This window comes from Podarcis filfolensis, assembly GCF_964270895.1.
Source record: "Podarcis filfolensis genome assembly, chromosome: 8".
Lineage (NCBI taxonomy): Eukaryota > Metazoa > Chordata > Lepidosauria > Squamata > Lacertidae > Podarcis > Podarcis filfolensis.
This window is the reverse complement of record NC_139611.1, coordinates 72425336-72439292: the sequence shown is the minus strand read 5'-3', so window position 1 is coordinate 72439292 and position 13957 is coordinate 72425336. Positions and strand designations below refer to the sequence as shown.

Sequence of the window (13957 nt, the reverse complement as noted above, 5' to 3'; positions counted from 1 at the left end):
CAGGGATAGTGGGAGTTGTTGTCTAGCAACAACTTGTGGGCCACCCCACCCACCTGAAGTAAGGCTAAGGTTTGTGGTGCTCCACAGTCCAGGTGGACATTCAGAAAACAGAAGTTCTACCATCTCACAGCAAAAAGGGAAACCACCTTGGAACATCTGCAAAGCAAAGTGGCTGCCTTTTTAAAGGCAGCATGGTTTGGCACTGAAAAGGGTTTGTGTTGCTTAACCTACCAGCAGTCTCTTGATTCCTTTATTAACAGCAAGGAAGTAATTTACATCATCAAAGATGGCTCTGGGTCTACCTTGAATTGCAGTGCAGGTGAAAGGATATTTTCACCATTTCCCAGACATATAAACTGACCAATTAGACTTGTCAATTGCACTGTAATCCTGTGCATGTTAAATGACTAAACACGATGGGGAACTGTAACCGTACTTAGATTCATGGTGCGTGGTTTTTTGAAAAGCTGCTAAAATTTTGCTGCTTCCTTTCCGCCATGGCCCCTGCGACCAACAGAGCTGAGAGATATTTTCACCCACCTAAAAATTACGCTTTGGGTTTGTTCGTTTGTTTTATTTTCATACTACTACGGTACATGGTGCTTTACAAATTCTGGAATGACGGTTCCTCTGCCCCAAGTGGCTTACAATCTAGCCACTGACCCAAGGGAGGGAGGCAAAAAAAATTCTCTGCATATGAATACTGTATGTATAATTGGTAAAATATTCAGCAAATGAGGCAGTGCATGGTTTTTTGGGGATAGTGGAGGAGAGAGACACCAAGGAATTACATATTCCTCCCACCCTGCTCTATTTTGTTACAACTAAATGCCCAGGTATTTTCTGCTTCTGACCGAATCTTCGTCTTTGCTTTGTTGTTCCCTGCTCCATGAGTGGGGAGCAAAAAGCGTAAACTATCACTTTGTCAAATAGTGAAACCTGCTTCAATGAACATACCTTTGGCAAACAGACTGGCCAGCCTGCAAACAGCAGCAGCAGCAGACAATGTCCTATTTTCAGAAGCACCAACCTTGTGCCAGCCTTGCTGTCCACTTAGCTCTTGAGCAAAGTCTTAAAGGAGCTGGCAATGTCCCCACTAGCACCTTGCTCCTTGTTTCCTTCCTGGTGTTGGCGGAGGGTAGGCCCAGGGGCTTGACGACGACGACAATACTAGGCCTTTCTAGCTGTGCAATTTCTCAGCCAGTTCACCCATCGGGCCCTGGATGTCACAGACGAAACGGTACACGTAGCGCTGTCCGCTGGTCTTGTGAATGATGTTCTTGTGATAGTAGTACCGCAAGCCGCGGCTGAGTTTCTCATAGGTCATGCGGGGTTTGTTCTTCCTCTTGCCCCAGCGCCTCGCCACCTGCCCATAGTTGAGAAAGAAGAATGGGATGGAAGGTAGCCCCCAGGCACTGCGTCAGCGTAAAGATCACAAGAACCAAAGACCTGTTGCATGTTGAGTTTGCAGCTGAACATGTTGTGCTACAGCAGCCTTGAGCAACCTGGAACCCTCTAGCTGTTTTGGATTACAATTCCATCAACTCTCCAGCCAGCACATAGTCTGAAGTAGCTGGGTTGGCAAAGATTACCTAGTGAGATGATGGCATCTACTTCCGTACAGCTGACAACAGCTGGAGACCCACAGATTGCTCCCCTGTGGTGTAGCGAGGTGGGGGCATAGCTATTTTCTCCTGCTCGAGGGTAGGACTCGAACCAATGGCTTCAAGTTATAAGAAAGGAGATTTTGACTAGACATCAGGAAGAACTTTCTGACAGCAAGAGCTGTTCAACAGTGGAATATTCTCCCTTGGGAGGTGGGGGCCTCTCCTTCCTTGAAGGCTTGTAAGCAGAGTTTGGGGGGGCCACCGGTCCTGAATGCTTTAGCTGAAATTCCTGCATTGCAAGGGGTTGGACTGGATGACCCTTGGGGTCCCTTCTATAAACCCTATCTCCCATTCCTGTATGATACACAGATTTTCAAACTGATGTTGATCCTGTTCACACATTATGATTCTTAGGCGTACATCTAAGACCCCCATTTGCACCACAAAGGTCTTTTCTCCATGCCCCTCTGGTTCCCAGTATTGATGGGTAGGGTTGTACCTAAGGGTTAGTGAGGTTGGCCCCCACCAAGGGGGTGTAAAAATCACACCACTCTGGCTCGGATCCTACCAGCCCATCCACATGCTCTCCTTGCCAAGGGTTCAAGGGAGCCTTGGTACACCTCTGTTGATGGGAAGGGCATGGAGGGAGTTTTCCCACTTGTGGGTTAAGTGCCACTCCTTCCATTCGCATACGAGCCTCACCTCGTGGGGGTCACAGAGTTTGAACTCCCAGTCGTTCCCCGTCCAACGGATGAAGGCCTGGCAGGAGCCATCTTGGAGCAACTCCAATAGGAAACGCCACAGCTGTATGGGACCGGAACCTGTCCAGGAAAGAGAAGCAAGGAGTGTTGGTGGTATGCAGGGCTTCAACAGAGCCAGTGGTGTAGCATGGGTTGCCAGTGCCCCGAGGCAAGGCAAGTATAGCGCCCCCTAACCTGTGATTCCTGTCAGGGCTGGGCAGTGGTGATTTTGGTGGGGAAGGGTCTTCCCAGCAGGGAGAGGGAAGTTGGGGAGGGGACAGCAGTGGCAGCTGTTGTTATTATTATTATTATTTATTATTATTATTTATTTCATTAAATTTTTACACCGCTTGATTGTTTTAAACCAGTAGAGGCCTGGTTGCTGTCTACTTGTGCCTGCTGTCGTCCCATTGTCGGACCCCGATTTACACAGTGTTTTTCTGGGAATCGTTGGAAGCGGTTTACAAGATTAAATCAAAGCTACAAGCGTAACAATAAAACAGCCATTAAAAGCTGTTGCTGGAATCACACAGGTAGCAGCACATCAAGCCGAATAAATTGAAGGGAGCAGATTTAAATCTGCTGATTCCCCCCCCCCCCCAAGGTTTTAGAGCCATGCACAAAAAAATCCTTCAGCAACACAGCAACCTTTTGAAGACCTCTGCAAGCCAAAAGAGGAGGACCTTGACAGACTTTTCCAATAGTTTGAAAGCTATGGAACAGCCTCCAAAAAGGCCCTGTCTCAGGTTTCTAGTATTGATGGGAAGGGCAGAAATCTTTCCAGACTCTTACCTGTCCGTTCCCTATGGGACAAGTTAGTGACATTGGCCTCTGCCCAGTCCCTCGACTCCTTTTTCCTCTGGGTTCTGACCGGAGGGCCACACAGACATGAATCGCATTCCAAGGGGATTGGTTGGCTGAAGACAGCTGGGCCAGATGTCTTTCTCCAATCACGGGATGTCACGACCCCCAATAAATCTTGTTCTAGAGGGGAAATTATGGAAGAAGAGGACTGTGAGGGTAGACTGGAAAGCATGTGGAAGATGCCTGATAAAGTCATAGAGGTTTGTGAAGGGCTCAACATGGGTTAGGGTTTCTGTGCATCTCATGGGTGTAGCCAAGGGGAGAAGGAAGGCAGGAAGCTGCCCCCCTAAATCATTAAAAATCAATACAAATCTCAGGTTCTGCCCCCCAACAAAAGCCTGCCCCCCCCACCAACAAAAATCCTGGCTGCAGTCATGGTGCCTCTATCTTTGGTCCTCCTCTGATTTAGGAATGGGCCATAGCATCTGCTTTGCATGTAGAAGGTCCCAGGTTTACATCTCCAGTTATACTGATCAGGTAGCAGGTAACAGGGAAGGCATCTACCTGAGATTCTGCGGGAACACTTCCAGATCAGAGTAATATTGGACTAGGTGCAGTGAACTACATTGAACTAGAGAAGCAGTGTGATTGTATCCAGTTTAGCCCTATTCAAAGCAGACACGTCAAAATGAATGGAAACTAAATCACATCCATTCGTTTCAACAGGTTCTCTTCTGAGTAGGACTAGCCTTGGCTGCAATGGCTACCGTGTGTTCTCCTTCCACTATCAGAATAATGGATATCAATTGTTGCTGGGAATCAGAGAGGAGAGAGCTTTGCGCTCAGATCCTGCTTTCCAGCTTCCCATCAGCATCTGCTTGGCCCTTGTGAAAACAGAATACTGGATTGGATGAGCCAGATTCATCAGGTCTTCTTTCATCCTTCCATTGACGCAGACAGTGCAAACTGTTTAATGAGCCTGCAAGATTGTGCTTTCCTTCCTCCGGAATCGTCTGCTTCCACACTTCTTTCCGAACATACAGACTAGAATTGCCTTGCAGGATCAGACCAAACATCATCCATCTAGTTCAGGATCCCACAATGGCCAGCCAGATGGGTTTCTGGGGTGCCCAGTATCAGTGCATGAAGCCAACAGCCTGGCATGCCTACCTGGCTCTTGCTGTTCCAGTTGACCCCCGAGCAGAGGCTGAGATGAGGGCCGTTGCTCTTCAGGGGAGCAGCGGCACAGAGGAGAAGACAAGGCCTGAGGCGCAGGGCTAACATACGGGGAGCCCTGCAGACTCGTGGGGCTGCTGTCCTGATAGGCAAGCCTAGAATCTGAAGGCGATTGAAAGAGAAAGAAACATCAACAGGAGGGGCAACCGCTATCTGACGGCTTTTCTCACCTCACACCAAGGAGCTCTGGCCCTCCAGGTGTGGCCTCTCATCATAGCTGTCAACTTTTCCCTTTTCTTGTGAGGAATCCTATTCGGAATAAGGGAATTTCCCTTAAAAAAAATGGGAAATGTTGACAGCTATGCCTCCCATTACTGTTGGCCACTAGCTGGATCTGATGGGAGTTGCAGGCCAATATCCTCTGGAGTAACCCCATTCCTGTTTTGCACCTACAGCCAGGATCTGGGACAATGTGAAGCAAACATCCCCATAGCATGCAGAGAAAAACTAACTCCATATTACAGTGGTACCTCGGGTTAAGTACTTAATTCGTTCCGGAGGTCCATTCTTAACCTGAAACTGTTCTTAACCTGAGGTACCACTTTAGCTAATGGGGCCTCCTGCTGCCGCCGTGCAGCCACTGCACAATTTCTGTTCTCATCCTGAGGTAAAGTTCTTAACCAGAGGTTAGGGGAGTCTGTAACCTGAAGTGTTTGTAACCTGAACTACCACTGTACAACATATCTGGAAGCATAAAACAAGCTCCCTTGTTGTATGTACCATGTACCATGATTTCAGGACTCTGGAAATTTGCCAGGTTCCCTCTTTGTTAGCCCATCTGCCAGCGGATGCCAACGTCCTTTTTAAAAAATAATTTCAAGCCAGCTTTTGAACAGTAATTGCCATCTTACAATCTGCTGAACTCTTAAAGCCTTTGCCTCTTGTTCCCTAAACGTCTGGTCACTGTTGTAATCAGTGGGTGACTCTTATGGCACCCTTATTATTTTGTTGTGTGTGTGTGTGTGTGTGTGTGTGTGTGTTTATTACAGTAAGATGCTTTGATTATTTTGTAACGTATAGAAATGAAACATTTGCCCATCTGGTCTGAACCCAGAACCACGGAGGCAGAAATGACCCGAGGCAGAGATAGCTGATGTGGTGCCTGCCAGATGTCCCTGGACCAACTCCCACCATCCCTAACCACTGGTCAATGTTTGCTGGTGCTGATAGGAGTTGTAGTTCAACAACATCTGGAGGGCATCTGGCTCTCCCTTCTCGGATGTGTCCCAAACTTCCTAAAACTGCCTACAGAGCCATCTCTTTCCTCTTGCCTATAACCAGTGGCAGAGCTTCATGCTCCGGCACCGGGGGGGCGAAGAGCAGGCGGGGGTGGTGTGCCGCCTGCAGGGTGTGGTGCATGTCCTGGGGGCATGGCGCGCAGCCTGCGGGGGCGTGGTGCCCAGCACGGGTGGGGGGCAGCCACGATGGCACCCCACCGGGATTGCGCTGCCGGGGGCGGTGTGTTCCCCCTGCCCCCCTCTTCCTCTGCCAGTTCCTATAACTTACCTCTTTCATACAGTGCACTGTAATCCAGGCAGGTAGAGGAGACCTGTGTCAATTCCATTACCGTATTTGTGTACTCAGGGAAGCCTAGAAAATAAATGGGATGAGTATTAGACTTGTTAGTTGCTTGCTGCTGCCCAAAGGGTCTCCAAGCAACTTACAGCATGCGGGCCGCATCCGCAATACACATTTGCAGCGGTATCATACCACTCTGAACAGACATGGCGTCCGACCAATAATTCTGGGAATTGTCATTTGGATGCTGAAAGTTGTTAGGCAACCCCTATTCCCTTCACAGAGCTACAGTTTCCAGAGTTCTCTAGAAAGAGGGATGGGTTGGTAAACCACGCTGGAAATTGTACCTCTGTAAGAGGAACAGAGGGTCTTCTAAGAACTCTTGATGATGGACTATATGGGACTGGCAGAAATGACTGGCAGAATCCGGGACCAGGGAGAAGAGGCGGTGGAAGAAGATTGGAAGAAATTTAAAGACTATTTACAGAAATACTGCAAAATTAATGAATGTTAGAATGATGTTGGATAGAAATTAAGTGGTTTCCAGCTGTAATGCTTTAAGAATATGGAAGAAGGGTATTTAGGTTAAAAAATAAAATAACTAAAATGGTGTTGGATTGGAAATAAGTGGTATTGGCAACAAAGTTAATAAGAATATGCAAAAATGAATTGATAATGTATGAAAATACTGAGTTATAAAATGTTAAGTTATAGAGATAAGATAAATGAAAGAGGGTAAGGATTTGCTGATTTGATTATTTAAATGGGAATACAAGAAGGGGAGGTGTGAGGAAGTCAAAGAAACAAGCAAACGAGTTTTATGTTATGAAAAATAATTGTTTTTAATTTTTCTTGTTGTTTCTGTATGTTTTATTTATCTTTTTATTTTTTATTTTTTCTCTTTTAGTATTATGTGTTTTTGTATATTTGTCTTTGTAAAATCTTAATAAATATTTCTTTAAAAAAAAAAAGAACTCTCAGCCTCTGTAACAAACTACGGTTCCAAGGATTCTTTAGGAGAAGCCATGCCATTATTATTATTATTATTATTATTATTATTATTATTATTATTTCTATTATTTGTACCCCACCCACCTGACTGGGATGCCGCAGTCAATCTGGGCGACTTCCAACATATATTTTAAAATGTTTATGTGGTATGATACTGCTTTAAATCTATAGTACAGATGAGGCCTTGGGATCCATCAACATCTGGAAGGTCACAGATTCCCACGACTTTCCAGTGTGGCTGATGCAAAGGTCGGGATACTTTAGTGATCACACCCAGGGATATCATTTACCTTTCAAGCCCGGTGTGTGATGGAACGGCATTTCCTTCTCAAACCCTTCAAGCTCAGCTAGGTAACTCCCACCGGTCCAACTTGGTGGCGGCTGATTCACCTCATTTTCTGGCAAAAACCAGGAATCTACAGCACTGAAGTCTTCCTCTTGGAAAACCTTCTTGTAATCTTCCATGAAATCTTGATGCAGGGGAGAAATAAAGAGAAAGAAGTAAGGGCATCAGACTTTCATTTGAAAACACTTTCTTTCGTAGGGCAAGGACGAGGAGGTTGAGACCCTCCCGGTATTCCTGGCCTACAATTCCTATCACCCCTCAGCCACTGGCTGTGCCAGAAAGGGTTGATGGGAGTTGGAGTCCAAAAACATCTGGAGGGCCGCAGGATAAACAGCAGTCGGGGCTGAATACGGCTGCACGAAATGGTACAAGAGTTAAAGCTGGCTTGAAAGAAATGGTGTCTACATTCATCCCAAGGCTACCCCTTAATGCCAGTGTACTGGAAGAAGCAAAGATCACCAGTGCCAAAGCAATGATTCTTCAACATCAACTTCATTGGACTGGTCATGTTGTGTGGATGCCTGATTACCGTCTTCCAAAGCAACTACTCTATTCCGAACTTAAAAATGGAAAGCGTAATGCTGGTGGTCAACAAAAGAGGTTCAAAGACGCTCTCAAGGCAAATCTAAAAAAATGTAGTACAAACACCGACAACTGGGGAACACTGGCCTGCGAGCGCTCCAGTTGGAGAACAGCCTTTACCAAAGGGCTTTGAAGACGCTCGAACTCAGGACCAATAGGAGAAATGCACTAAGAGGAAGGCACGCTTGGCAAACCATCACCATGATCAACTCCCGCCCGGAAACAAACGTCCCCACTGTAGAAGGATATGTGGATCCAGAATTGGCCTCCTCAGGGACTTACGGACTTATTGTTAAAACCATGTTTATGGAAGACACTCTTACTCAGCTACAAGTGATCACAGAAGAAGAAGAAGAAGAAGAAGAAGAAGAAGAAGAAGAAGAAGAAGACCCCTAACCACACAGGCTTTGCAGATCATTTGCAAGCTTCTATGATGAGAGGCAACAAAAAGACAAAGGAAGCCAACCAGAGTTGCTGGAGCAACTCAGTCTGATGGGCAGGGTATAAATAATAAAGTTATTTTTATTTTATTTTATTTTTATTATTATTATTATATCTGCAATATACTAGGCTTGTCTGTTCTGACTGGCAGTAGCTCTTTAGGATTTCAGCCAGAAGTTCTTTCCATCATTTGTGAATTCATCCTTTTGAACTGAAGGTGGCAGGGCTTGAACCCAAGACCTTCTGCAAGCAAAGCATCTGATCTATCACTGAGTTATACATCTCTCCCGGAAATTTCTTAAGATAAAGCCTCCTGCTTTCCCCCTGGCATTGGTGCCTAGAACTGGCAACTGTTTGCTCCACATGCAGTGGCTCTGAGTGATCACCCAGCCAGATGGGAACAATGAGTGTACACAAGTGTGTATACCCTGTCACAGGAAGTGAAACCACTTTCAAACTACTCGCTACCACCTCAGAAAGAAAAAAATAATCCCTGGCTCTGCTTTAACGTCTTGTCCTCTGAACGCTTCCATTTGCATTATACAAAGAAGCACTGTTTTAGGATTCTCGTTACGTTGTGCCCTGTGATTTCCTGAATGATGCCCAATACTGCGTTCCAAATACTCTACATTTAATCTCAGTGAATGTCTAGTAGTACATGTTAATAATGCCCACTTAAATTCTTCTACATCTCCATTTATATTAACTTTATAATTTTGTCTAAATTTATAAGGGATAAGATGCCACTGATATATAGTTCTGCAGACATTTTCTTTAAGGTTGAAACTTCCTAGCAAAAATGTTAAAGAATCCATTGCATTCTTCTTCTGCTAAAGACACACACACACTCTTGAAAACTGCTCAGAAGTCATTATGGCATGTAAGTGGTATATTAATTTATTATTATTATTTCTGCTACCACTAATACCTACCCTAGGTAGCATTGCCTGTAACTTTCAACGCTCAGTTCCAACCATTTTGATAATTCATGGCTTGATTGCCAGTGTTGCTTCAATTTTGCATCTTACATTTTTTTTTAAAAAAAAGTTTATTTGTGTTAGTTTTGCATTAAATTTTGCATTTCAAAAAATCTGCGGGGCTACTGCCGTTGACTTGGAGCATTTTCTTAAGTGATGCTGAAGAGACACGGAATGTGTCGTTCTCGTCATCATCATTATTATTTATCTGTATTATTTATCTGTATGCCACTCTTCATCTGCAGAGCTCAGGGTGGTTCACAGCATGAAAATACAAGATAAAAACCCAAAACAAAGACAAACCAAACCAATAGCCCCACCCCTACCCACAAACACATTTAAAAAGGCTATAGCGTCATGAATTCGATTAATGCAGGACAGAAAGCAAATGGCTCTCTCTATATATTTTAACCAGTGCATACGTTACAGCGGGGAAAGGAGCCTGCAGCCTTCCAGCTGTTGCTGGACTCCAACTCCCATCAGCCCCAGCTAGGATGGCCAAAGGTTGGGGATGATGGGAGTTGCAGTACAACGACAACTGGAAGAGCAAGGGTTGCCCACGGGGAAGGGCAACAGCTCTGCAAAAAAGCATCTGCTTTGCATGCAGAAGGTGGCTGGTAGGTTGGGCTGGGAAGGTCCCTTGACTGAAACCCTGCAGGGCTGCTACCAGTCAGTGTAGACAATACTGATCTAGGTGAAAGATGTTGCGTATTTAGCAGGTTAATTGTGCTGCAGAAAGCGTGCTGGGGAGACCACACGTTCAGGAAACAATGAAGAAATGCAAAAATATCTTTTGCTTGGCTTTAATTACAAAAACAAAAACTCCTCTCGCGTTAACTCTATAAGTATGACCCATCCATCGACCCATTCACCAGGGGACTGAGAGAGGTACACGCTGCTCTTTATATACTACAGTGGTACCTCGGGTTAAGTACTTAATTCGTTCCGCAGGTCTGTTCTCAACCTGAAACTGTTCTTAACCTGAAGCACCACTTTAGCTAATGGGGCCTCCCGCTGCGACCGCGCTGCCGGAGCATGATTTCTGTTCTCATCCTGAAGCAAAGTTCTTAACTCGAGGTATTATTTCTGGGATAGCAGAGTCTGTAACCTGAAGCGTATGTAACCCGAGGTACCACTGTATACCCAATTGCTGACACAGCTTAATTAACACAACTTAACAGCACCTGTTATACTGCTTCACAACTGTAAAACTAGGTCATGATATTTACTCTGGCCTTTAAAGAGATACACATCTTGTGAAACAATAATGAACCTTAATCTTTAAATAAACCATTCAACAGGCCAGTGGTCTGACTCAATATAAGGCATTCGTCCTTTACTTTGGCATGCCATAGGTGGGAACTGTAGGAATCACTAAAACGAAAAAAGCTGTTCATTTATTCATTTGAGTCATTCTTTTAAAATAAAACACTACAAAGCAACACCCAGCAGCACAATCCTACACACAGGCACTGAGAAGGAAGTCCTACACTCGTTGGCATGGGGCTGCAGCCGACATGATTAAGGGCTGAGTGTGGAAGGAATAAAAGGGAGAAGCTCTTACCCAACTGTTCCACCTCTGCTCCAGTCGGGACCATTTGCAAGGGGGGCTCCATCCAGCATTGGCGCCAAGGATCCATGTCTGCAATCTATTTAGATCGATTTAGATCTGAATTGAGCATAATTTTTAATTATTTTTTAAGGAAAGAAGTATCAAAACTAGGCAAAAGTAAGGCAGATATAATAATAAACATATGCAACATAGCAAAAAAAAAGTTCATATTCTAACACTCGCAATCAGATTGCAGTATGATTTTTGCTTTCCTTCTTATTTGTGAATATCTGGACTTGCCGTCATAGAATTTCAGAGTTGGAAGGGACCACAAGAGTCATCTAGTCTAACCCGCTGCTCTGTAGGAATCTTTTTTGCCCAATGTGGGGCTCAAACCCACGACCCTGAGATTAAGAGCCTCGTGTTTTAAGGTTAAAGTACGGCAGATGTGCTACACTGAGCCAAACCACTGATCCATCTTAGCCCACTAAGCGGCAGTGGCCCTCCCTGATCTGGTCAGCAGTGGGTTTCCCAGAGACACGAGGGCCTCTTAACTGCAAATGCCAATTACATTGAACCTGAAACCTGTGGTACGTATGTGCACCGAGCTGCTGCCTCTCTTTCCCTGCTCACAGGCATCACCTCAGCATTAGTTAGGAATCTGTCTTGTACTGAGTCTGACTGCTGGTCCATTTAGCTCAGCATCCTCCAGGGATGCTGCTGGACTCCAACTCCCATGATCCGCAGCCAGTCAGGGACAAGGCAAGTGAGAGTCCAGCATCACCTGGAAGGTCAGAGGTTCCTGGTCCAGCAGCAGCTCTCCAGGGTTTCAGCCAAGGACCTTCCCATCCCTTGCTGGAGATGCTGGGGATCGAACCCAGGACCTTCTGCACATAGAGCATGTGCTTTTTGCCACTGGGCTATGCAGGCTACTCACCTCTTTGCTGCGTTCTAGGATAGCTGACCCAGTACCGCCTGGTGGCGTCTTTCTCTTCTTTTCCTTGGACAATGAAACTGGCAAAGGGAGGGTGTGCGTACCTACACAGACCTCTGAGCAGTGGGATCCTGCACCATGCCTTTGAGGGGGGGGGAGAATGCTGCTGGGTGCTTTTCCTTGGCCAGGAAATTCAGAGGCTGCTACTGCTGCCCTTTCTCCCTCTCTCTATTAATATGCCCCTACCCTTCCAGTTCCTCTGCCCAGCCATTGGCTGGTTTAGCCGGTTTCGTGACTTTTTTCTAAGTTTATGGGGAGGGGGAGATAGGCGTCTATGTCGTCACAGCCAGTGTGTGTGTGTGTGTGTCCGCGTATCACGACTCTGCAGCCCCAGATCAGAAGGCCAGGTGGTCGGATTTCAGAGCTGGGGGGAGGGAGGGGGGAGTCGTGAGAGGAAGCAGGACTGGTGTGTTTATCTCTAGGGACCACGATGCAGCCAGCAGAATCTCCTTGTCAGGCTGTATAAGTAGCCCTAATAAATCTCAAAATGAGACACCGCAGCTTCCTCTCAGGCCTGTCCTGGGCTGAGAACTATGAGGCTGAGCTCCTCTACCAATTTACCTGGAAATAAGCTAAGGAGGACTTGTTCCTGAACGCCTAGGATCGTGCCATTAAGAAACAACTTTCCCCAGGCTCTAACCAGGCCATCTAAGGTCACCACTGACCGAGTGCCACTATTTCGTGGGAGAGATTCAATCACATATTGATCATTTAGGTTTGCACAATGAAATAGCAATGATAGGGCTGGCCCTGAGCATAAAAGCTGTCGTTTAAAACAGCCTTTGCAAATCCTCAGATATACAGTGGTACCTCTGGTTAAGTATTAATTCGTTCTGGAGGTCTGTTCTTAACCTGAAACTGTTCTTAACCTGAAGTACCACTTTAGCTAATGGGGCCTCCCACTGCTGCCACACGATTTCTGTTCTCCTCCTGAAGCAAAGTTCTTAACCTGAAGCACTATTTCTGGGTTAGCGGAGTCTGTAACCTGAAGCGTATGTAACCTGAGGTACCACTGTATGATAATTCACATGTTGCAATCTACACACACTCTGAGTGGAAATTTCTACAAAGAAGCATCTTATTTTTTCTTTTTTTGGGAGTTCACAATCTGTGTGAAATTTGTTTGTTGCTATAGTTTAACAACTCTGTATTGATCCTTACAGTGTAAGGGAATCAGCAGCCATTGCTTGACCAGTCGTGATGGAAAATCTTTGTGACCCCAGGAGGCTATGGGGTGAAGTGAAGGGAGGACAGACGATTTCATGGTTCCTTTCATGGCAGCTGATAAAAATCACTCGTGCTGCCCTGCCTCACAAAAAGGAAACAAAACGCGAGGCTGGGCATGTCTGCTCAGAAGCAAATCCCACAGAGGTTAGTGGGACTTGCTCCCAGGTAAGTGGGCAAAAGACTGGAGCCAAGTCAAACACACAGACACACACACATTTTATTTCTAAGGTGAAAAATAGGCGTGTTAAATTGGTTTGTGAATTAGGATTGCTTTACTCTATAGTAGGGGTGGCTAACCGGGGTCCCCACACATTTTGACATGTTCATACCCTCAGGAAACCTACAAGCACACAGCCTCCCTCCCCATCCCACAGGGGGGTTACAACAATATGTAAATACAATATTAAAACCATTTGGAAAGCAAACAGGAGAATAGAGTGTATGTTTAACAATGTACATATAATAATGTGCCCTGTTGTGCTGCTTTTATTCCTCCTTTAAAATATTTACTAATTGTTAAATTTAGATCCCGCTTGTTCTGCCAAAGGAGCCCAGAGCGGCGAAGAGCAAGTGATAAAACAATAAAAAATATTTTTTTTAAAAAAATTGAAATAAAAGATGCAGACTGGGAAAGTTCTCAACTTAAAAGCCTGGTTGAAATAGGAAGGTCTTCTTCAGCAGGCGACAAAAATATAACAGAGGTGGCGCCTGTCCAAGGAGCCGGTGCCACAGCACTAAAGGCCTGATTCTGACATTGTGTGGAATGAACCTCCGAGTAAGGGACAATCTGCCAGAAGCCTTCTCCTTCAGAGCTCAGTGATTGATTGAATATATAAGTTGTGAGATGATCCTTCAGGTAAAAGTAAACAGAAACAACTATACAATCTGAGCGCGGGGGGCGGGGCGTGTTCAAGAGGCTGGA

The 13957-nt window shown here is 45.5% G+C and overlaps 1 protein-coding gene across 2 annotated transcripts; it reads right to left on the bottom strand.

Annotated features, from left to right (window-relative positions):
- Positions 1 to 448: 448 nt before the first annotated feature.
- On the bottom strand, positions 449 to 12530 carry ETV2 (ETS variant transcription factor 2). Of its 2 annotated transcripts, none has more exons than XM_083627769.1 (8): positions 11752 to 12530; positions 10827 to 10931; positions 7207 to 7386; positions 5894 to 5977; positions 4322 to 4489; positions 3140 to 3331; positions 2310 to 2428; positions 449 to 1366 (listed from the first exon to the last, which is right to left on the bottom strand). In XM_083627769.1, exons 2-8 carry the CDS (start codon positions 10900 to 10902, stop codon positions 1181 to 1183), a joined length of 1005 nt encoding a protein of 334 aa, XP_083483895.1. In that variant the 5' UTR covers positions 10903 to 10931; positions 11752 to 12530; the 3' UTR covers positions 449 to 1180. The 2 variants fall into 2 exon arrangements, with proteins under 2 accessions (XP_083483895.1, XP_083483896.1); XM_083627770.1 differs by having other exon boundaries at positions 10827 to 10911.
- Positions 12531 to 13957: the final 1427 nt, after the last annotated feature.